Below are 23,069 nucleotides of genomic sequence, written 5' to 3'. Positions count from 1 at the left end.
GGCCTGGCCGTTTGAGTCTGGAATCGGCAGGAAGGATAAAGTGCGTATTTATTGTATGAACTTAACTAAAATCATTATACATCATATCATATCACCATACATCATCACACATAGTATTAAAGTTCGAAACCAAAGTTTAGATGTAACTTTCTGCCGATCGATCTGCTTGAAAATCTGCTAGCCGGATTCCTCAGTCTGGAAACAACCGCGCAGTAGAGCGGACGGATGAGAATCGCGCTCTGCAGATTTCGAGTGCCGGGTTCTCAGCTTCTTGGATCCTGCGCTCCAGGTCCGCTTTCTGGTGAAACTCGACTACCGGGACAAGCGCTCCGTAGTTTCTGAGCTCCAGGTCTGCTACATGGTGAAACTCGACTTCCTGGACAAGCGCTCCGTAGTTTCTGAGCTCCAGGTCCGCTACGTCGTGAAACTAGACTTCCGGGACAAGCGCTTTGTAGTTTCTGCAGTTCAGGTCCGCTACCTGGTGAAACTAGACTTCGGGGATAAGCGCTGCGTACTTTCTGCGCTTCAGGTCCGCTACCTAGAGGAACTCGACTTCCAGGACAAGTGATCCGTAATTTCTGAGCTCCAGGTCCGCTACGTCGTGAAACTCGACTTCCGGGACAAGCGCTCCGTAGTTTCTGCGCATCAGGTCCGCTACCTGGTGAAACTCGACTTCCAAGGTATAACCCGAGGTGGTTATCGGTGGTTGTTGGAGGTGGTTTGAAGTGGACGAGGAGGGGAACGAGGAAGACGAGGAGAACAGGGTGGGCGAGGAGGACGACGATTCGTGCTCGGTGAGTAAAACATTTTCATAATATTTGATGGCAATTGTAATTATATTTCATCTGAAATATTACAATCTTGTCACGTTTATAATAAATTATTTCAATTGATTTTTCGCGGAAGCACATATTTAGTAGCTATAAATGTGCTAATTAAATTTATTATATTATTTGCTAATTAATTAATTATATTGATCCTTGCACAATATTTTTGATGTGTTTTTATACTGAAAATATTAATAACCATTTCAGGTATAACCCGAGGTGGTTGCCGGTGGTTGTTGGAGGTGGTCGGAGGTGGTTGGAGGTGGTTGGCGGTGGTTGGAGGTGTTCGGAGTTGGACGAGGAGGAGGACGAGGAAGACGAGGAGAACAAGGTGGACGAGGAGGACGAGGATTAGTGCTCGGTGAGTAAAACATTTTTATAATATTTGATGGCAATTGTAATTATATTTCATCTGAAATATTACAAACTTGTCACGTTTACAATAAATTATTTCAATTCATTTTCCGCGCAAGCACATGTTCAGTAGCTTGAAATGCGCTAATAAAATTGATTATATTAATCCTTGAACAATATTTTTGATGTGTTCTTATACTGAAAATATTTCTTACTATTGCAGGTATACCCGTGGTGGTTATCGGTGGTTGTTGGAGGTGATTGGCGGTGATTGCAGGTGTTCGGAGTTGGACGAGGAGGAGGACGAGGAAGACGAGGAGAACAAGGTGGACGAGGAGGACGAGGATTAGTGCTCGGTGAGTAAAACATTTTTATAATATTTGATGGCAATTGTAATTATATTTCATCTGAAATATTACAAACTTGTCACGTTTACAATAAATTATTTCAATTCATTTTCCGCGCAAGCACATGTTCAGTAGCTTCAAATGCGCTAATAAAATTGATTATATTATCAATTAATTAATTAATTATATTAATCCTTGAACAATATTTTTGATGTGTTCTTATACTAAAAATATTCATTACTATTCAAGGTATAACCCGAGGTAGTTCGCGGTGGTTCCGGGTGATCGAGGTGAGCGAGGAAGAGGACGAGGATGACCAGGACTTGTACACTGTGAGTATAACATTTTTATCATATTCATTAGAGTAGGAGTAGGATCAGGAGTAGGAGTAGTAGGAGTAGAAGTAGAAGTGGTAGAAGTCGGAGTAGGAATAGGAGTAGTCGTAGTAGTAGGAGTTGGAGTAGAGTAGGAGTAGAAGTAGATGTATGCGGGGAGGGGCGGGGAGGGAATATTATCATATCAAGTTATCAGTAATAAGCAATTGCGGGTAAAATATTAGCTTACTTTTGTAAGTATTTATGAATATAGCATCCATGAATATTCATTGTTGGTATATAAGGTCTGGCAACGTACCTACTTTCTGTAAGAGATGTTGAAGATTTTCAACATAATTATGTTTCAGTTCTGTGCCCCACCTAGTGATCCACCAGTACATATCCTCCGACGTGACATCGCTGTACTACGTATAAAGAAGAAAAGATTTATTAAGATGCAAATTGCTCCTTTCTTCTTGCCATTGTGCTTTCAGCCATTGTTGTGCTGTGTGTTTAAAATTTAGGACAGTATATAATATAGAATAACAGGTACAGCTACGAATATAGCACTACAATAAATCTTATAGAAATAAGCTCACATTGAGATTTCTCTGTATTTATAACTCGACGCGAGAAGGCAAAAATCAATGTAATGCCATCTGTAAGGTAATTGGACTCGTATTTGCACTACGAGAACTCGTTGGGCATTTTGCGGTGAAATTTGAAGAATTGTTGTACAAGAAATTAAATAACTATAAAAATGGATAAAAAATATTATCTCTAATAGTGAATGTAGCTAATACAGCTTTAACCGTATATTGATTATGTTAATGATCTATTGTGACACGATCGGAATTAGATAAGCTCTCTAAATACTCTTTTCTAGACTATTAATTTATATCATGTATATGTAAATGTATATTTATACAATCACTGCACTAGGATTACCCTTGCCATGTTTTATGGTGCGCTTGTGTAATTTGTATATTATTAACCTTACGTTTTACTCTATTTGCGACAAGTTGTGAGTGTTTCTAATTTCTTGGCAATTATTTATGTACATGTATGTGTATATATGTATATATATACTTATGCACGTGTATATACATATATGCACATATTTAAAACTGGACTTTTACAATAAACACAGAGGTTTTAGTATATTCACATACGGATTTCTGTGTATAGGTATACTTGAACTAAAATATCCTTATCTCTAATACGGAGTTCTTCGTAATTCGCATTTGTTCTCGTAACCCAATGTCCTACATACAACGGCAAAAATCGAGATCCAACTTAACTGAGTCTCAAAGCCCTGTTGATATAAAAACAGCTATTTGATAGAAATTATAGTTTATAGTTTACACAGCCCATTGCATGATATTTCATTATAAATACATATGTTTCAATGTATTTAGGAATAATTTATCAAATATACAAAGGTCATGTGCAAATAATAAATGAATTCGACCGCAGTTTGATGTATTCGTTAGAGCTTTAACAATAAATTTAAGCTTTGTTACTTCTTTTATTTTATTATGGATAATCAAAAACATTTCCGACTATTCGTGCTGTGGAAGCATGGGGATTAAGCCAAATGTAGCGAAAGATTAGAAACAGTGTATGTAGAGTACGGGTATTTTTCTAACAATGCAAACACGTGCCGCTAGCTTAGTTTTGACATATCTAGAATACCACGCCTTGCGAATTAGCTTTCCGGACAGAGATGAATGATGAATTTTAAGGACTGCATTATCGTTGTTGAATACTCTATGCCTCATGGGAAAAGAAAATCTGTAACGATAAAATTGATGCACCGGATCATCGTCGACTTTAACTTTTGAAATTTCCTACCATTTTCGAACACCTCCTACCTCCCCCTGCCACCTCCGACCATCAATGGCCACATTCGTCCACCCCCTATCACCTTCTGCCAGCGCCGACCACCTCCTACCATTTCCGAACACCTCCAACCATCCTATTTACCTATATTACTAGATTAGCTATGATACGAAAACAGAAGAATTATTCATTTCGAAATGGGATTCTATTCGACACGCGCTCGATGTATTCCATAACATTAGTATTCATAATTATTCCAATAACTTTTCATTTGCTCTCTCGATCTTGAATTTTCATAGGCATAGAATCGAAACGCTGTTTTAGCTGGTCGCAAGTGAAGTATCTGCGTTGGGTGGAGGAGCAGAATTGTTTTTCGAAAAGTATTCGGATGGAATAAAATTCAGAGTAACTGCAATACATAACGGATGCGCTAATTTTGAACGAGATGAAATGGATGCTTCGTGTATGAGACGGTATTTAACGCTGCGTAGTGATTTAAAGACCTAAAAAGGTGATGGGGAGAGAAAGAACGAAGCTTCTTAACACTTCGAGTGTATTTTAACACACATTTGAAAGATACGAGCGAAATTTTTCATCATCCAACTGTCGCAGAACGGCAGCGTTATCAGCCGACCCGTTCACTGAAAAATATATCTTCAGTCAACGGCTGACCATCGAAGGGCCTGGCCGCTTGGGTCTGGAATCGGCAGGAGAGATAAAGTGCGTATTTCTTGTATGAAATGTGAAAACTAAAATCATTATACATCATATCATATCATCATACATCATACATCATACATCATACATCGTACATCATACATCATCATACATAGTATTAAAGGTCGAAACTAAAGTTTGGATGTCGGATGTTCAGAAAGTGACGTTACCGATCTCAAATCAGCTAGCCGAATTCCTCAGTCTCGAAACAACCGCGCAGTAGAGCGGACGGATGAGAGTCGCGCTCCGCAAATTTCGAGTACCGGGTTCTCAACCTCCCGGATCCCGCGTTTCGGGTCCGCTACGTGTTTCGAGTACCGGGTTCTCAACCTCCCGGATCCCGCGCTTCGGGTCCGCTACGCGGTGAAACTCGACTTCCAGGATAAGCGCTCCGTGGTTCCTGGTTCATGTCTACAATAAATTATTTCAATTCGTTTTTCGCGCAACCCCGAATTCGGTAGCTGTCAGTCCGCTAATAAAATTTCTCGACTTCCAGGATAAGCGCTCCGTGGTTCCTGGTTCATGTTTACAATAAATTATTTCAATTCGTTTTTCGCGCACGCCCAAATTCAGTAGCTGTCGGTGCGCTAATGAAATTTCTCGACTTCCAGGATAAGCGCTCCGTGGTTCCTGGTTCATGTTTACAATAAATTATTTCAATTCGTTTTTCGCGCAACCCCAAATTCGGTAGCTGTCAGTCCGCTAATAAAATTTCTCGATTTCCAGGATAAGCGCTCCGTGGTTCCTGGTTCATGTTTACAATAAATTATTTCAATTCGTTTTTCGCGCAACCCCAAATTCGGTAGCTGTCAGTCCGCTAATAAAATTTCTCGACTTCCAGGATAAGCGCTCCGTGGTTCCTGGTTCATGTTTACAATAAATTATTTCAATTCGTTTTCCGCGCAACCCCAAATTCGGTAGCTGTCAGTCCGCTAATAAAATTTCTCGACTTCCAGGATAAGCGCTCCGTGGTTCCTGGTTCATGTTTACAATAAATTATTTCAATTCGTTTTCCGCGCAACCCCAAATTCGGTAGCTGTCAGTCCGCTAATAAAATTTCTCGACTTCCAGGATAAGCGCTCCGTGGTTCCTGGTTCATGTTTACAATAAATTATTTCAATTCGTTTTTCGCGCAAGCCCATATTCAGTAGCTGTCAGTCCGCTAATAAAATTTCTCGACTTCCAGGATAAGCGCTCCGTGGTTCCTGGTTCATGTTTACAATAAATTATTTCAATTCGTTTTTCGCGCAAGCCCATATTCAGTAGCTGTCAGTCCGCTAATAAAATTTCTCGACTTCCAGGATAAGCGCTCCGTGGTTCCTGGTTCATGTTTACAATAAATTATTTCAATTCGTTTTTCGCGCACGCCCAAATTCAGTAGCTGTCGGTGCGCTAATGAAATTTCTACAACTTTACAATCTTCTCATAATCTTTTTGGTAAAATATGTCGATAAAAAAATTATATCAAACCTTACACATTATTTTTGATTTGTTCTCACGCTGAAAATACTTATTAGTATTCGAGGCATCGAGGTATAACTCGAGGTGCTTGGCGGTTTTCGTTGGAGGTAGTTAGGGGTGGTTGCGGGTAATTTCGGTGATTCAGGAGGAGAGGGACGAGGATTTGTGCTCGGTGAGTAAAACACTTTTATAATATTTCACGGCAATTGTAATTATATTTTATCTGAAATATCTCAAACTTCTCATGTTTACATTGAATTATTTCAATTCATTTTTCGCGCAAGCACAAATTCAGTAGCTATGAATAATCTTATACAATTTATTATATTATTAATTAATTATTTAATCACTTACTCAATTATATTAATCCTTACACAATATTTTCGATGTGTTCTTATACTGAAAATATTTATTACTATTCAAGGTATAACCCGAGGTGGTTGAAGGTGGTCGGAGGTGGACGAGGAAGAGGACGAGGAGGACGAGGATTTGTGCTGGGTGAGTAAAACACTTTTATAATATTTGAAGGCAATTGTAATTATATTTCATCTGAAATATTACAAACTTGTCACGTTCACATTAAATTATTTCAATTCATTTTTCGCGCAAGCACAAATTTAGTAGCTATGAATAAGCTTATACAATTTATTATATTACTAATTAATTAATTAATATTCTTATAATATTTGATGGCAATTGTAATTATATTTCATCTGAAATATTACAAACTTGTCACGTTTACGATAAATTATTTCAATTCATTTTTCGTGCAAGCACATATTCAGTAGCCATGAATAATCTTGTACAATTTATTACATTATTAATTAATTGATTGATTACATTAATCCTTACAAAATATTCTTGATGTGTTCCTATACTAAAAATATTCATTACTATTCCAGGTATTACCCGAGGTGGTCGGAGGTGGACGAGGAGGAGGACGAGCTGGACGAGGAGGAGGACCAGGTGGACGAGGAGGACGAGGAGGAGGCGGGATGGGTCGTGGGAGAGGACCTCTCCTCTCCTCAGAGGAGGGGAGGGGGCGGGGCAGGGAAGGGGGAGAGGTGGGCGGGGAGGGGGAAGGGAAGGGAAGGGAAGGGAAGGGAAGGGAAGGGAAGGGAAGGGGTGGGAAGGGGAGGGAAGGGAAGGGGGGGGGGAGGGGGGGGTGGCGGGGGGGGAGGGCGGGCGGGTGGGAGGCCGGAAGGCCGGGAGGGAGGGAGGGAGGGAGGGAGGGCGGGAGGGAGGGAGAGAGTGGAGGACGGATGTCAATGTGAGCCCGTTAGAGTTAATAGAGCAGTACACCCCCACCCTCCCGCGCCCGCCCGCCCTCCCGCCCTCCCTCGCCCCTCCCCCTCCCGCCCGCTCCCCGCCCCGCCCCTTCCCGGCCCTTCCCGTCCCTTCCCTTCCCCCTCCCCGCCCCTTCCCTGCCCTTCCCTTCCCTTCCCCCTCCCCGCCCGCCCTTCCCCCTTCCCTGCCCCCCCTCCCCCTTCCCTCCTCTGAGGAGAGGAGAGGTCCTCTCCCACGACCCACCCCGCCTCCTCCTCGTCCACCTCGTCCTCCTCCTCGTTCTCCTGGTCCTCCTCCTCGTCCAGCTCTTCCTCGTCCTCGTCCACCTCCGACCACCTCGGGTAATACCTGGAATAGTAATGAATATTTTTAGTATAGGAACACATCAAGAATATTGTGTAAGGATTAATGTAATTAATCACTTAATTAATAATATAATAAATTGTACAAGATTATTCATAGCTACTAAATATGTGCTTGCAGGAAAAATGAATTGAAATAATTTATTGTAAACGTGACAAGTTTGTAATATTTCAGATGAAATATAATTACAATTGCCATCAAATATTATAAGAATATTAATTAATTAATTAGTAATATAATAAATTGTATAAGCTTATTCATAGCTACTAAATTTGTGCTTGCGCGAAAAATGAATTGAAATAATTTAATGTAAACGTGACAAGTTTGTAATATTTCAGATGAAATATAATTACAATTGCCTTCAAATATTATAAAAGTGTTTTACTCACCCAGCACAAATCCTCGTCCTCCTCGTCCTCTTCCTCGTCCACCTCCGACCACCTTCAACCACCTCGGGTTATACCTTGAATAGTAATAAATATTTTCAGTATAAGAACACATCGAAAATATTGTGTAAGGATTAATATAATTAAGTAAGTGATTAAATAATTAATTAATAATATAATAAATTGTATAAGATTATTCATAGCTACTGAATTTGTGCTTGCGCGAAAAATAAATTGAAATAATTCAATGTAAACATGAGAAGTTTGAAATATTTCAGATAAAATATAATTACAATTGCCGTGAAATATTATAAAAGTGTTTTACTCACCGAGCACAAACCCTCGTCCCTCTCCTCCTGAATCACCGAAATTACCCGCAACCACCCCTAACTACCTCCAACGAAAACCGCCAAGCACCTCGAGTTATACCTCGATGCCTCGAATACTAATAAGTATTTTCAGCGTGAGAACAAATCAAAAATAATGTGTAAGGTTTGATGTAATTTTTTTATCGACATATTTTACCAAAAAGATTATGAGAAGATTGTAAAGTTGTAGAAATTTCATTAGCGCACCGACAGCTACTGAATTTGGGCGTGCGCGAAAAACGAATTGAAATAATTTATTGTAAACATGAACCAGGAACCACGGAGCGCTTATCCTGGAAGTCGAGAAATTTTATTAGCGGACTGACAGCTACTGAATATGGGCTTGCGCGAAAAACGAATTGAAATAATTTATTGTAAACATGAACCAGGAACCACGGAGCGCTTATCCTGGAAGTCGAGAAATTTTATTAGCGGACTGACAGCTACTGAATATGGGCTTGCGCGAAAAACGAATTGAAATAATTTATTGTAAACATGAACCAGGAACCACGGAGCGCTTATCCTGGAAGTCGAGAAATTTTATTAGCGGACTGACAGCTACCGAATTTGGGGTTGCGCGGAAAACGAATTGAAATAATTTATTGTAAACATGAACCAGGAACCACGGAGCGCTTATCCTGGAAGTCGAGAAATTTTATTAGCGGACTGACAGCTACCGAATTTGGGGTTGCGCGGAAAACGAATTGAAATAATTTATTGTAAACATGAACCAGGAACCACGGAGCGCTTATCCTGGAAGTCGAGAAATTTTATTAGCGGACTGACAGCTACCGAATTTGGGGTTGCGCGAAAAACGAATTGAAATAATTTATTGTAAACATGAACCAGGAACCACGGAGCGCTTATCCTGGAAATCGAGAAATTTTATTAGCGGACTGACAGCTACCGAATTTGGGGTTGCGCGAAAAACGAATTGAAATAATTTATTGTAAACATGAACCAGGAACCACGGAGCGCTTATCCTGGAAGTCGAGAAATTTCATTAGCGCACCGACAGCTACTGAATTTGGGCGTGCGCGAAAAACGAATTGAAATAATTTATTGTAAACATGAACCAGGAACCACGGAGCGCTTATCCTGGAAGTCGAGAAATTTTATTAGCGGACTGACAGCTACCGAATTCGGGGTTGCGCGAAAAACGAATTGAAATAATTTATTGTAGACATGAACCAGGAACCACGGAGCGCTTATCCTGGAAGTCGAGTTTCACCGCGTAGCGGACCCGAAGCGCGGGATCCGGGAGGTTGAGAACCCGGTACTCGAAACACGTAGCGGACCCGAAACGCGGGATCCGGGAGGTTGAGAACCCGGTACTCGAAATTTGCGGAGCGCGACTCTCATCCGTCCGCTCTACTGCGCGGTTGTTTCGAGACTGAGGAATTCGGCTAGCTGATTTGAGATCGGTAACGTCACTTTCTGAACATCCGACATCCAAACTTTAGTTTCGACCTTTAATACTATGTATGATGATGTATGATGTACGATGTATGATGTATGATGTATGATGTATGATGATATGATATGATGTATAATGATTTTAGTTTTCACATTTCATACAAGAAATACGCACTTTATCTCTCCTGCCGATTCCAGACCCAAGCGGCCAGGCCCTTCGATGGTCAGCCGTTGACTGAAGATATATTTTTCAGTGAACGGGTCGGCTGATAACGCTGCCGTTCTGCGACAGTTGGATGATGAAAAATTTCGCTCGTATCTTTCAAATGTGTGTTAAAATACACTCGAAGTGTTAAGAAGCTTCGTTCTTTCTCTCCCCATCACCTTTTTAGGTCTTTAAATCACTACGCAGCGTTAAATACCGTCTCATACACGAAGCATCCATTTCATCTCGTTCAAAATTAGCGCATCCGTTATGTATTGCAGTTACTCTGAATTTTATTCCATCCGAATACTTTTCGAAAAACAATTCTGCTCCTCCACCCAACGCAGATACTTCACTTGCGACCAGCTAAAACAGCGTTTCGATTCTATGCCTATGAAAATTCAAGATCGAGAGAGCAAATGAAAAGTTATTGGAATAATTATGAATACTAATGTTATGGAATACATCGAGCGCGTGTCGAATAGAATCCCATTTCGAAATGAATAATTCTTCTGTTTTCGTATCATAGCTAATCTAGTAATATAGGTAAATAGGATGGTTGGAGGTGTTCGGAAATGGTAGGAGGTGGTCGGCGCTGGCAGAAGGTGATAGGGGGTGGACGAATGTGGCCATTGATGGTCGGAGGTGGCAGGGGGAGGTAGGAGGTGTTCGAAAATGGTAGGAAATTTCAAAAGTTAAAGTCGACGATGATCCGGTGCATCAATTTTATCGTTACAGATTTTCTTTTCCCATGAGGCATAGAGTATTCAACAACGATAATGCAGTCCTTAAAATTCATCATTCATCTCTGTCCGGAAAGCTAATTCGCAAGGCGTGGTATTCTAGATATGTCAAAACTAAGCTAGCGGCACGTGTTTGCATTGTTAGAAAAATACCCGTACTCTACATACACTGTTTCTAATCTTTCGCTACATTTGGCTTAATCCCCATGCTTCCACAGCACGAATAGTCGGAAATGTTTTTGATTATCCATAATAAAATAAAAGAAGTAACAAAGCTTAAATTTATTGTTAAAGCTCTAACGAATACATCAAACTGCGGTCGAATTCATTTATTATTTGCACATGACCTTTGTATATTTGATAAATTATTCCTAAATACATTGAAACATATGTATTTATAATGAAATATCATGCAATGGGCTGTGTAAACTATAAACTATAATTTCTATCAAATAGCTGTTTTTATATCAACAGGGCTTTGAGACTCAGTTAAGTTGGATCTCGATTTTTGCCGTTGTATGTAGGACATTGGGTTACGAGAACAAATGCGAATTACGAAGAACTCCGTATTAGAGATAAGGATATTTTAGTTCAAGTATACCTATACACAGAAATCCGTATGTGAATATACTAAAACCTCTGTGTTTATTGTAAAAGTCCAGTTTTAAATATGTGCATATATGTATATACACGTGCATAAGTATATATATACATATATACACATACATGTACATAAATAATTGCCAAGAAATTAGAAACACTCACAACTTGTCGCAAATAGAGTAAAACGTAAGGTTAATAATATACAAATTACACAAGCGCACCATAAAACATGGCAAGGGTAATCCTAGTGCAGTGATTGTATAAATATACATTTACATATACATGATATAAATTAATAGTCTAGAAAAGAGTATTTAGAGAGCTTATCTAATTCCGATCGTGTCACAATAGATCATTAACATAATCAATATACGGTTAAAGCTGTATTAGCTACATTCACTATTAGAGATAATATTTTTTATCCATTTTTATAGTTATTTAATTTCTTGTACAACAATTCTTCAAATTTCACCGCAAAATGCCCAACGAGTTCTCGTAGTGCAAATACGAGTCCAATTACCTTACAGATGGCATTACATTGATTTTTGCCTTCTCGCGTCGAGTTATAAATACAGAGAAATCTCAATGTGAGCTTATTTCTATAAGATTTATTGTAGTGCTATATTCGTAGCTGTACCTGTTATTCTATATTATATACTGTCCTAAATTTTAAACACACAGCACAACAATGGCTGAAAGCACAATGGCAAGAAGAAAGGAGCAATTTGCATCTTAATAAATCTTTTCTTCTTTATACGTAGTACAGCGATGTCACGTCGGAGGATATGTACTGGTGGATCACTAGGTGGGGCACAGAACTGAAACATAATTATGTTGAAAATCTTCAACATCTCTTACAGAAAGTAGGTACGTTGCCAGACCTTATATACCAACAATGAATATTCATGGATGCTATATTCATAAATACTTACAAAAGTAAGCTAATATTTTACCCGCAATTGCTTATTACTGATAACTTGATATGATAATATTCCCTCCCCGCCCCTCCCCGCATACATCTACTTCTACTCCTACTCTACTCCAACTCCTACTACTACGACTACTCCTATTCCTACTCCGACTTCTACCACTTCTACTTCTACTCCTACTACTCCTACTCCTGATCCTACTCCTACTCTAATGAATATGATAAAAATGTTATACTCACAGTGTACAAGTCCTGGTCATCCTCGTCCTCTTCCTCGCTCACCTCGATCACCCGGAACCACCGCGAACTACCTCGGGTTATACCTTGAATAGTAATGAATATTTTTAGTATAAGAACACATCAAAAATATTGTTCAAGGATTAATATAATTAATTAATTAATTGATAATATAATCAATTTTATTAGCGCATTTGAAGCTACTGAACATGTGCTTGCGCGGAAAATGAATTGAAATAATTTATTGTAAACGTGACAAGTTTGTAATATTTCAGATGAAATATAATTACAATTGCCATCAAATATTATAAAAATGTTTTACTCACCGAGCACTAATCCTCGTCCTCCTCGTCCACCTTGTTCTCCTCGTCTTCCTCGTCCTCCTCCTCGTCCAACTCCGAACACCTGCAATCACCGCCAATCACCTCCAACAACCACCGATAACCACCACGGGTATACCTGCAATAGTAAGAAATATTTTCAGTATAAGAACACATCAAAAATATTGTTCAAGGATTAATATAATCAATTTTATTAGCGCATTTCAAGCTACTGAACATGTGCTTGCGCGGAAAATGAATTGAAATAATTTATTGTAAACGTGACAAGTTTGTAATATTTCAGATGAAATATAATTACAATTGCCATCAAATATTATAAAAATGTTTTACTCACCGAGCACTAATCCTCGTCCTCCTCGTCCACCTTGTTCTCCTCGTCTTCTTCGTCCACCTCTGACCACCTCCAACCACCGCCAACCACCTCCAACACCTACCGATAACTACCTCGGGTTATACCTGCAACAGTAATCAATAGTTTCAATATAAGAACACTCCAAAAATATTGTGTGAGGATTGATACAATTAATCAATTGTTAATTAATATGATTAATTTTATTAGCGCATTTATAGCTACTGAATATGTGCTTGCGCGAAAAATGAATTGAAATAATTTACCGTAAACATGAAACAGGAACCCCGGAGCGCTTGTCCCGGAAGTCAAGCTTCTCCAGGTAGTGGACATTGAGCGCAAGAACCGCGGAGCGCTTGTCTCTGCAGTTGAGTTTCACCAGGTAGCGGATCTAGCACATCAAAAATATCGAGTAAGAATTATTAAAATTTTCTTATTGCCACATTTTACCAAGAAGATCAGTAGAAAATCATAAAAAATTGTAGAAATTTCATTAACGAATCGACAGCTACTGAATTTGGGCTCGCGCGAAAATTGAATCGAAATAATTTATTGTAAAGATGACAAGTTTGGAAATGTTAGATAAAATATAGTTACAACTGCCATTAAGTAGTATAAAAATGTTTTACGCACCGTGCATAAATCCTCATCCTCGTCGTCCACCTTGGTTTCCAAGTCTTCCTCATCCTCCTCCTCCTTGTCCCCCTCCTCGTCAACCTCGATCACCCGCAACCACCCCTACCACCTTCGACCACCTTTAACCACAGCCAACCAACTTCAACGACCATCGTCAACGATCTCGGGTTATACCGCGAATATTAATAAATATTTTCAGTATTAGAATACATCAAGAATATTGGGTAAGGATTAATATAATTTTTGTATCTACACATACTATCAAGAAGATTATGAGAAAATAATGAAAAATTGTACAAGTTTTATTAGCGCACTGACAGCTACTGAATTTGGGCTTGCGCGAAAAATGAATTGAAATAATTAACCGTAAACATGAAACAGGAACCACGGAGCGCGTGTCCTGGAAGTCAAGTTCCCACTGGTAGTGGACCTGGAGCGCAGAAACTAGAGAGCGCTTGTCCTGGAAGTCGAGTATTCCCAGGTAGCGACCTTGAGCGCAGGAACCACGGTGCGCTTGTCCTGGAAGTCAAGTTTCACCAGCGACCTTGAGCTCAGAAACCATGGAGCGCTTGTCCTGGAATTTAAGTTTCATCAGGTAGCAGACATAAAGTGCAGAAACCACGGAGCGCTTGTCCTGGAATGCGAGTATCACCAGGTAGCGTACCTTGAGAGCAGAAACCACGGAGTGCCTGTTCTGGAAGTCCAGTTTCACTAGGTAGTGGACCCGGAGCGCAGAAACTACGGAGCACTTGTCCTGGAACTCGAGTTTCACCACGTAGCGGATCCGAAGCGCAGGATCCGGGAGGTTGAGAACCCGGTACTCGAAATTTGCGGAGCGCGACTCTCATCCGTCCGCTCTACTGCGCGGTTGTTTCCAGACTGAGGAATTTTGGCGGTCGACGTCACTGACGGATTTTGGTGACGTCATTTTCTGAACATCCGAGCATCTAAACTTTGGTTTCGAACTTTAATACTATGTATGATGATGTATGGTGATATGATATGATGTGTAATGATTCTAGTTCTCACATTGCATACAAGAAATACGCACTTCATCCTTCCTGCCGATTCTAGACTCAAACGGCCAGGCCCTTCGATAGGCAGCCGTTGACTAAAGATATAATCTTCAGTTAACGGGTCAGCTAATAACGCTGTCGGTCTGCCACAGTTGGATTTAAAATAATTTTGCTCGTACCTTACAAAAGTGTGTTAAAATACACTTGAAGTTTCAGGAAGCTTCGTACTTTCTCTCCCTATCGCCTTTTTAGCTCTTTAAATCACTACACTGCGTTAAATACTTTCTCATATACGGAGCATCCATTTTATCTCGATCAAAATTAGCGCATCCGTGATGTATTACAGTTACTCTGAATTTTTTTCCATCCAAACACTTTTCGAAATACAATTCTGCTTCTCTACCCAACGTAGATACTTCACTTGTGACTAACTAAAACAGCGTTTCGATTTTCTGCCTACGAAAATTCAAGATCGAGAGAGCGAATGAAAAGTTGTTGGAATAATTATGAATAATCATGGTATGGAATACATCGAGTGTGTGTCGAATAGAATCCCATTTCGAACTGAATAATCCTTCTCTTTTCATGTTACAGCCGTATTATTGTACATAATCTAGTTTGTCTCCTGGAAAATTATAAAACTTATAGTGTGCATCACGTATTAATCCTAAATGGATCGTATATCGATATCGTACATGGACCGCATATACATGTATACTTTTTGGTCTTTGCATCATTATTACATCTGATCTATCATTATTTATAATCTATGTATTCATTCTTCTCTCGGGTACCGATACTTTAAATCAATCAATGTTTTGCTACGTATGTTGGAAGAAATTGATTCTCATTAATCATTTCTTGTATCGCTAACAAGTCGGTAACGCTTCAACTCGATAAGTACACACAGGCTAAGTACTGGCTTGGGCTTACCATTGCGAAGACTGTGTGACTCCGAAGGTGAATGCAGCCAGCATCATGTCGAAATCGGTAACCCTCTGATGTTCTGCAATAAGTTCTCAACTCTACAGTTGGAACATCTCAGGGAGCGAAAGCGCACGACGATTTTCGGTTGTCACACCAAAGCTCATCAGGGCAACTGTCTTTATATGCTTCAGTCAATGTAGGAGGTGTTTGGAGGTGGTTGGCGGTGATCGGAGTAGGTCGAGGAGGACGAGGACAACGTGGACGACGACGGGGTGTGGAGGAGGTGGATGAAGAGGACGAAGGAGGTCGGCGGTGGTCGGAGGTGGTTGGAGGTGTTCGAAAATGGCAGGAGGTGGCAGGGGGCGGTAGAAGGCGATCGGCGACGGTCGGAGGAGGCAGGGGGAGGTAGGAGGTGTTCGGAAATGGCAGGAGATTGCAAGAGGTGGTCGGCGGTGGTAGGAGTTGGCCAGCGGCGGCAGGGGGTGCTAGGAGTCGGACGGAGATGGTAGGAGGTGTTTGGCGGTGGCTAGCGGTGATCGGAGGTGGTCGAGGACGACGACGACGACGACGAGGGGGCGGCGGCGAAGGAGGCGCAGAGGGCCCTAGAGGACGAGGAGGACAAAGGTGGTCGGTGGTGGTTGACGGTGGTTGGTGGTGGACGCGGTTACGCTTTTTCTCACGGGGATGATCGAACTGATCGACATTTCTAAATCGCAGTCGACAAGTATTCTTACGCACTCGCTTTGTACCGACTCAATCTTAAGCTTTCATACCGACACTACTTTGGCTGCTACGAGTGTCAGTGCGAGCTCGTTAGGTAGAATCGATAGAGCAGAACCCTCCTACGCCTCCAGGCCCCCCTGTGTCCGCTTGCTCGCTGAAAACTGGTCACAAAAATTTACCCATGAGTATCTGTCTCTATGTTCTTCAGTCAACGATGCTATAAACAAGCATGAATACAAATGGCGGGCACCTGTGATTGTTGTGTGTCACAAGAAGTTATGAAATATAATTTCAAAGTGCGTGATGAGTGTATAAAAACATAATTGGTACTATTACATCCGAATAAAAAAAATTTGTGTGATTATTTTGAACAGAAATAAATTAGTTGATGCGACAACGGTATGCCTCCGCTGTCGGGAGGATTTGGTGAACAAATAGAGGTTAGGATTTCAAATACGTTTTACTTTGATTAAAAATATCTGGTACCGGAAAGCTGCTAATTTATAACTAAATTGCTACAGGATTATGAAGTATTGAACGTACTAGGAAAAGGAGGCTTTGCCAGCGTCTACAGGGCAAAATGCCTCCGAAGTGGAATGGAAGTCGCGATAAAAATGGTTAGCGGTAAATACTTACTGTGAGACTCGTCTCAATTTCTCTGTTTTACTGCTACTACTCAAGTAACAGTTTGCAATCTCTAACTTTTCTTGGTGATTAACCAATTTACCAACAACTTTAGATTGACAAGAAGTTGATGCAGGCTGCAAATATGGTAGGAAGAGTTCGTCAGGAGGTGGCGATACACTCCAGATTAAAACATCCAGCTGTCTTAGAATTATATACCTTCTTCGAAGATGCAAACTATGTTTATTTGGTACTTGAGTTATGTCACAATGGTGAACTCCAACGATTTCTCAAATCACAGAGCTCTCGCGCTCTTCCGGAGGAGCATGGTTTGTATTCAGAATATTACTATTCCAACTGATACCTTAAAGTTTGAATATAAGTGTTGTTATCAAAATATCTTGCGATACCAGTATTATTTAAAAGAAATTTATTTGTTCAACAGCCAGTCGTATTTTAAACCAGGTTGTCCAAGGCCTTTTATATTTACATTCACATCAGATACTTCATAGGGACATGTCCCTGTCAAATCTACTTTTGACAAGAGATATGCAAGTGGTAAGTGTTCTTCCAAAACCTGTTAGTTCGTGTACAGTCTGACACAATTGAAACGGACTAATTATCTCTACTTTGACTTTAGAAAATAGCAGATTTTGGATTAGCGACGCAATTAACACGTCCAGATGAAAAGCATCTAACCATGTGTGGCACACCCAATTACATTTCTCCAGAGGTAAGCAGCCCAGTGTAGGAGTTGGGATTACAAAAATTTCATAGTAAGACAACTTTATACATCATAATGTAAATTGATGGAAAATTTAATGTTTCCTTATCATAGGTTGCCACTCGATCATCCCATGGCTTGGAGGCAGATGTATGGGGCCTGGGCTGTATGCTTTACACTCTGTTGGTGGGAAAGCCTCCCTTCGATACGGATGCTGTGAAAAGTACATTGACACGTGTTGTAATGGCTGATTATGCGTTCCCAACAACTTTATCTGAAAATGCTAAGGACTTGATAAATCGTCTCCTGAAAAAAAATCCAAGAGACAGAATACGACTAAGGGATATACTTCAGCATCCCTTTCTCGCTTTACGTGATAGAAATCATAGTACCAAGGTAACATTCACTGTGTTAACAAAAATAAATTATACCATTTTGTTTCAAAGACAATATACTACAACGATTCTTACAATCAAAGGATAAAGGGAGTATGCCCCGAGGATTGTCCGGAGTTGAAGGTGGGGATTCCGGAGTGGGCCGAACAATGTCTTCCTGCAGTCACCCTCGTCTACGATCCAGGTCTGAAGAAAGGCTACCGAATTTTCCTGCTAGTCTAGGACGGTGTCCCACCCCAACACCTACTGCAAGGAGCGAGCCGTATTATGATTACATAACTGACATTCAGCCATCTTATAAAGCAAAGCCAAATAATTACTCTCAAAATAATAATTCAGTGTTAACTGGAATACCTCAGCCTCCACGCAGCAGGATGTTCTCAATGTCTGAGCAACAAAGTAATTATGACATACAGTGGGGAGAAGATAATGAAAAAGTTGATAAACAGCATAGAAAAAATAGAGAGAGAAAACAAACCGAGGGTGAAGACGAAGGGAGTAACAAACTCTCTTTATCACCATTAAATTCGATAAGGCTGCAGGCAACTAGGCATAGAACGAAGAACGCTGTTCTAACTATATTGGATAACGGAGAAGTGTGCATTGAATTTATCAAACGACGGAATGGAAAGGTATGCCTTTCAACTTTGAAAAATCTAAATTGACGTTATTTTTTATCCAATGCTTTGATTCAACAAAAGTATCTATCTTGATGTTTGTTACTATTCGAAGATCTCAGGGATATTTAAGACGATTTATTCTAGTATGTTTGTCATACTTGACAGCGATCATTTACTACATTCTGTACTCCAGGAGAAGGTGAGTGAAGTTTGTCGTATATCTGGGGATGGATTACGTATAGTTCTTTATAAAGCTAGTGATGGAACGAGCGTGGGTAATGAACCTCCGCCATTGCCATCTCGTGGTGCGGACAGTATTCATTCATACGAAACTCTGCCCCAACGTCACCATCGAAAATACATCTACGCAGCTCGATTCGTACGGCTGGTCCGAGCCAAGACGCCAAAATTAACCCTTTACACACCAAAGGCGAAATGTTTATTCATGGAGAATGGTCCTCATCCAGACTTTGAATTACATTTTTATAACGGAGCAAAGGTGCACACAATCATACCTCCCAATTCATATTTGGTGCTCGATATTTTTTACTTTCAATTGATGAAAAGATAATTTTGTACAGATAACTCGGACCGAAGGTGCGGTAAAAGTAATTGAAGTGCCTGGTGGGCCTACGTATTCGGAGGATGACTTGCCCCCAAGATTGGAAGAGTTTTACGAACATTACTCGCAATCGTATCAACGCTGTTTGCTCTTAGAATCCACACTGGCATCTCTGGAGACAGCCACTGGTCATTCGTGCTTTCCAGCGATAATCGGACGGAGGCCAGCTACCGCCTCAAATGACGCACTCTGCTTAAGAGGAAAAGAAAATATATCACAAAGTGCAACTAGCACACCAATAGTAAGCCTTAAAATTTTCATAGTCAACCAAATACAATAACGAGAACTTAGGCTTCAAAATACTAAAATTATATATTTCGCATAGCTGATAAAGTCTTTGGCGTAAAATAATGCTAATCGCTGTGTAGAAATTCGTATGTAAAGTAAATTTTATTGTAACAGAGGTTGGCGATTCAATTCTATGGCTTAAATAACCTGAACCTTATTTCAGATGCCATCATTTAATGCGAGCTGTTCGGTTGTCTCTACCGTTGCATCTCGTTCACGGAGGTCAAATTCCGTCTGCGTATCGACCAATATTACCAACACCAAAATATCAATCCCAGGAGTTGGTGTAGCCACCCAATTGTCCTCTGGTGATGTTAGAGTTGACTATAGTGATGGGTCGACGCTAACGGTAAAAAATTTGAAATTGTTTTCAATCTACAGATACTGTTATAGAATCCTGATGCAAACTTATTGTGTGAAAAATTACCATCTTCTTTAATTTCGTTGTATACGAAAATTACAGGTGAGCCCACAAAGTATGGGAGGCGGGCTGACTTACGAAAGTTGTAGTGGCACTGTGACAAAGTACAATCAAAATTATCAGCAAAATTCAGAGGTGCCTTCTGCCATTAGGGATAAGCTAAGGCATTTGCCCACCATCATAAAACATCTCATGCAACCGAAGCATCGAAATATACGCTAAACAGCCCATGAAATTTGAGTCTATATACATGAATTCCGTTATTTTTAATAAATGAATTAACGTAAATAGATATATTTAGATAGATTATGTAAGTATATACAATTATGTAACATTTTCTTGCGAAATGAAGATATGTATTTTGATATTATCCAAACGTATTTAATCCTCGACTGAAAGTTACGGAAATATGGCTTTATAAAGATTAATACTAGCTGTTTCCAGCCAATTAGAGCCACAGGAACCCAGAAATCGTAGTTAAAAAAAATTCCTACTAGCAGTTTCAGAGGTAAAACTTAGTTTTTTGATTCCCTAGTTGCAGTTTTGAAATCATTGATCGAAGCGTCTTGGTGCGCAAAAACTTTTTATCGCAGAATTAATTTCAGGGTGTCCTTTTTCACTAACTGCACCCATGTGAACTCAAAACTGACATCCAGAGCGCCGTAGGATCAACTGCTGAAAAAATATGACACCATTTGTACGTTTTACGGTCGTAACAATTAGCTGATTGCTCCCAGTGATTGCAGGTAATGTTGAATGGGCATCCCTCGCCAAAATACGCCGGAATAGCTTTTGAATTAATGATCACATCATTATTCAAAATCGGCTCAAATTTATCGAAATAAATTGTAAGGGATTAGTTTTTTTTTGACGCGATTTTTGAAGTCGATCATTTAATTGTTCCGAAATCAATTTGTTGTACCGTTTCTGTAGTCAATGACATCCGGTGATTTTTAAAATATCTTGAAAACATATTCGTATTGTTATGTGATGATCCAGCTTGACTTGAGAAAGTTTCACACGTTCGTTTACTACGATCTTGGAATCCTCCGCAAACTTACAATGGCACTGTCTCAAACATTTTCCTCAATTTTTTATTTTTGCTATGCCTCCCCAAAAAAGGGGGGAAAGTTTTTCTCGTTTTTGCCATTTGCAAACAAATTAATTCTATCGATCGGAAGGAGTTGGATTACGCTTCCCTGCAGCGGTACGGTGCAAATCTGCATTTACTATCCGAACTCCTCGCCTATTTTTATACGTAATAATTTAGGTAAAAAACTGACTTGTCATCCTGCAACATGTTAAATAAATGCACCCGCACTCCCAGCTCTGCCTTTGCTGAATTATAATTTTTGTTATAAATTAAAAATAAATATTTTCTTGCTTAGATCTTAACAATGTATATTTTATATGTAACATTTTTTATCATTGGTTATATATCGTATGTAATTCAATTCGTAATTGAATAAAGCAGTACAATCCTGATCAGGCTGCTGTATGACAAGAATGTTCGATTGTGCACATTGTTATCCATTACTTTTTCCAATCGAAGTTGCAGTGTTGTGAAATAATACATAAGTTACGTAGGGAACACATTTAAAAGAAGTGAATAGGCATTTTATTCACAAGAGGCATGTATAGTTACAGTATTTCAAATGAACTGGTTTATAATAATAATTAGTATGATATAATAATTCATCGATCCAACTACATATAGAAGTGCAAGCACATTGTCGATATCATTATTAGAACTTGTCCAAGTATCCAAATTAATATTCATGCCCATACCAATTTCATTGTTGGGCCACATTAAAAATCTAATACGTATGTGTATATCATCTCATTAAGCGACAAGCAGTTATAAGATTTATTATTATACATTTATTTATCGCTAAATAAATAGTAAATTTTTCAATACTATCTCATTTTGTGTTCTGCTTTGTTCCATAGTTTTTTTGCTCACTCACACTTTGATATTCTCTGAAGGCAAAGTCGGAAGTTTTTTCACATCATTTTTAGCACAGTTTCTTGTAAATCTGACGTTCATTTTATTTTATATATTTGCAACGTTAAGCTGGTGATGTGTGATCGAACTTCTCAAATGAAACTTAAGTTACTTCAAATTTCTTACAGACAATCCGACAATTTTCAAATTTCATTGAAACTTCGCCATTATTACGATCATTAGGTCTATATAGACTGATAAAAATTGATTCTGTATCGATCATCATCGCGATGTAATTTTTAACGAACTTGCCTGTCAGAAATCAACTCGGGACTCTCACAGCGCAAACGATGATTTCACCTAAGAAAGTTCCACATAATTATATTACGTTAGGTATTGTCTCCAATGGGATATTAACTTGCTTTCAAACTTTAGCGCAATGATATTTCAATATTTCATTTCATTTATTCTAAGCCTGTACGTCGCAGGACACAACCGAAGTTTCAAACCCCGAAACATGTAGATGCGTTCGCCAAATTCCTATCCAACTCCACAACGATGTATTATATTGAATTTGCGTTTTATATTTACTTTTCGCCTGAAATGATGGCGTCTGATTACCGTCGTATCTATTTTGTCGTCAGCGAGCTTTCTTGAATATTATTTTTTTTATTAACGTCGCTTCATCACAGTGATATTTTACTGATTCAAAAAATTTGAACTAAAACAGAATACGGGATTCCCTTTTTTAAAATGAGATTCATGCTTATTTTACACCTACCCTAAGAACACAAAGCGTATAATAAAAATTAACAGTTTAAACGCAGGATTATAAGGACTAAAAAAAAAAAAAAAATTCACTTAAGTATAATAAACATTTTAAAGTTGTTGAATTCAGCTATGAGAAAAGATATGAGTTCCAAGCTTAAGTCGAGCATTCCGTGCCAGATTTTTGAGGAACTGCAAAAAGTGAAAATTGAAACTACTTGCGTGAAAAATTTGCGCCATGTGTGATTGGACAGGTTTTTTTCACGTGGTAA

The 23,069-nt window shown here is 39.4% G+C and overlaps 1 protein-coding gene and 2 long non-coding RNA genes across 6 annotated transcripts; 2 read left to right on the top strand and 1 right to left on the bottom strand.

The window, feature by feature from the left end:
* The first annotated feature begins 1,064 nt into the window (after positions 1 to 1,064).
* On the top strand, positions 1,065 to 3,575 carry LOC124222252 (uncharacterized). The gene is made up of 4 exons (XR_006883979.2): positions 1,065 to 1,188; positions 1,405 to 1,537; positions 1,778 to 1,860; positions 2,211 to 3,575. It is a non-coding gene; the product is annotated as an uncharacterized lncRNA (long non-coding RNA).
* Positions 3,576 to 10,672: 7,097 nt separating this feature from the next.
* Positions 10,673 to 16,481, bottom strand: LOC124222253 (uncharacterized). Of its 2 annotated transcripts, none has more exons than XR_011177546.1 (8): positions 15,674 to 16,481; positions 14,389 to 14,671; positions 13,722 to 14,298; positions 13,355 to 13,479; positions 13,074 to 13,195; positions 12,725 to 12,857; positions 12,402 to 12,484; positions 10,673 to 12,051 (listed from the first exon to the last, which is right to left on the bottom strand). It is a non-coding gene; the product is annotated as an uncharacterized lncRNA (long non-coding RNA). The 2 variants fall into 2 exon arrangements; XR_006883982.2 differs by having other exon boundaries at positions 14,389 to 14,655; positions 15,674 to 16,480.
* Positions 16,189 to 23,015, top strand: SAK (Sak kinase). 3 transcript variants are annotated; one of them, XM_046633040.2, is made up of 12 exons: positions 16,189 to 16,291; positions 16,765 to 16,830; positions 16,912 to 17,007; positions 17,130 to 17,343; positions 17,460 to 17,572; positions 17,655 to 17,747; positions 17,853 to 18,134; positions 18,217 to 18,765; positions 18,947 to 19,252; positions 19,335 to 19,616; positions 19,827 to 20,012; positions 20,127 to 23,015. In XM_046633040.2, the coding sequence occupies exons 2-12, from the start codon at positions 16,792 to 16,794 to the stop codon at positions 20,304 to 20,306; spliced, it is 2,340 nt and encodes a 779-aa protein (XP_046488996.1). In that variant the 5' UTR covers positions 16,189 to 16,291; positions 16,765 to 16,791; the 3' UTR covers positions 20,307 to 23,015. The 3 variants fall into 3 exon arrangements, with proteins under 3 accessions (XP_046488996.1, XP_046488995.1, XP_046488997.1); XM_046633039.2 differs by lacking the exon at positions 16,189 to 16,291 and adding an exon at positions 16,316 to 16,686; XM_046633041.2 differs by lacking the exon at positions 16,189 to 16,291 and having other exon boundaries at positions 16,814 to 16,830; positions 16,912 to 17,014.
* Positions 23,016 to 23,069: the final 54 nt, after the last annotated feature.

This window comes from Neodiprion pinetum, chromosome 6 (assembly GCF_021155775.2).
Source record: "Neodiprion pinetum isolate iyNeoPine1 chromosome 6, iyNeoPine1.2, whole genome shotgun sequence".
In the NCBI taxonomy this organism is placed as follows: Eukaryota; Metazoa; Arthropoda; class Insecta; order Hymenoptera; family Diprionidae; genus Neodiprion; species Neodiprion pinetum.
This window is presented reverse-complemented; position numbering and strand designations above follow the sequence as displayed.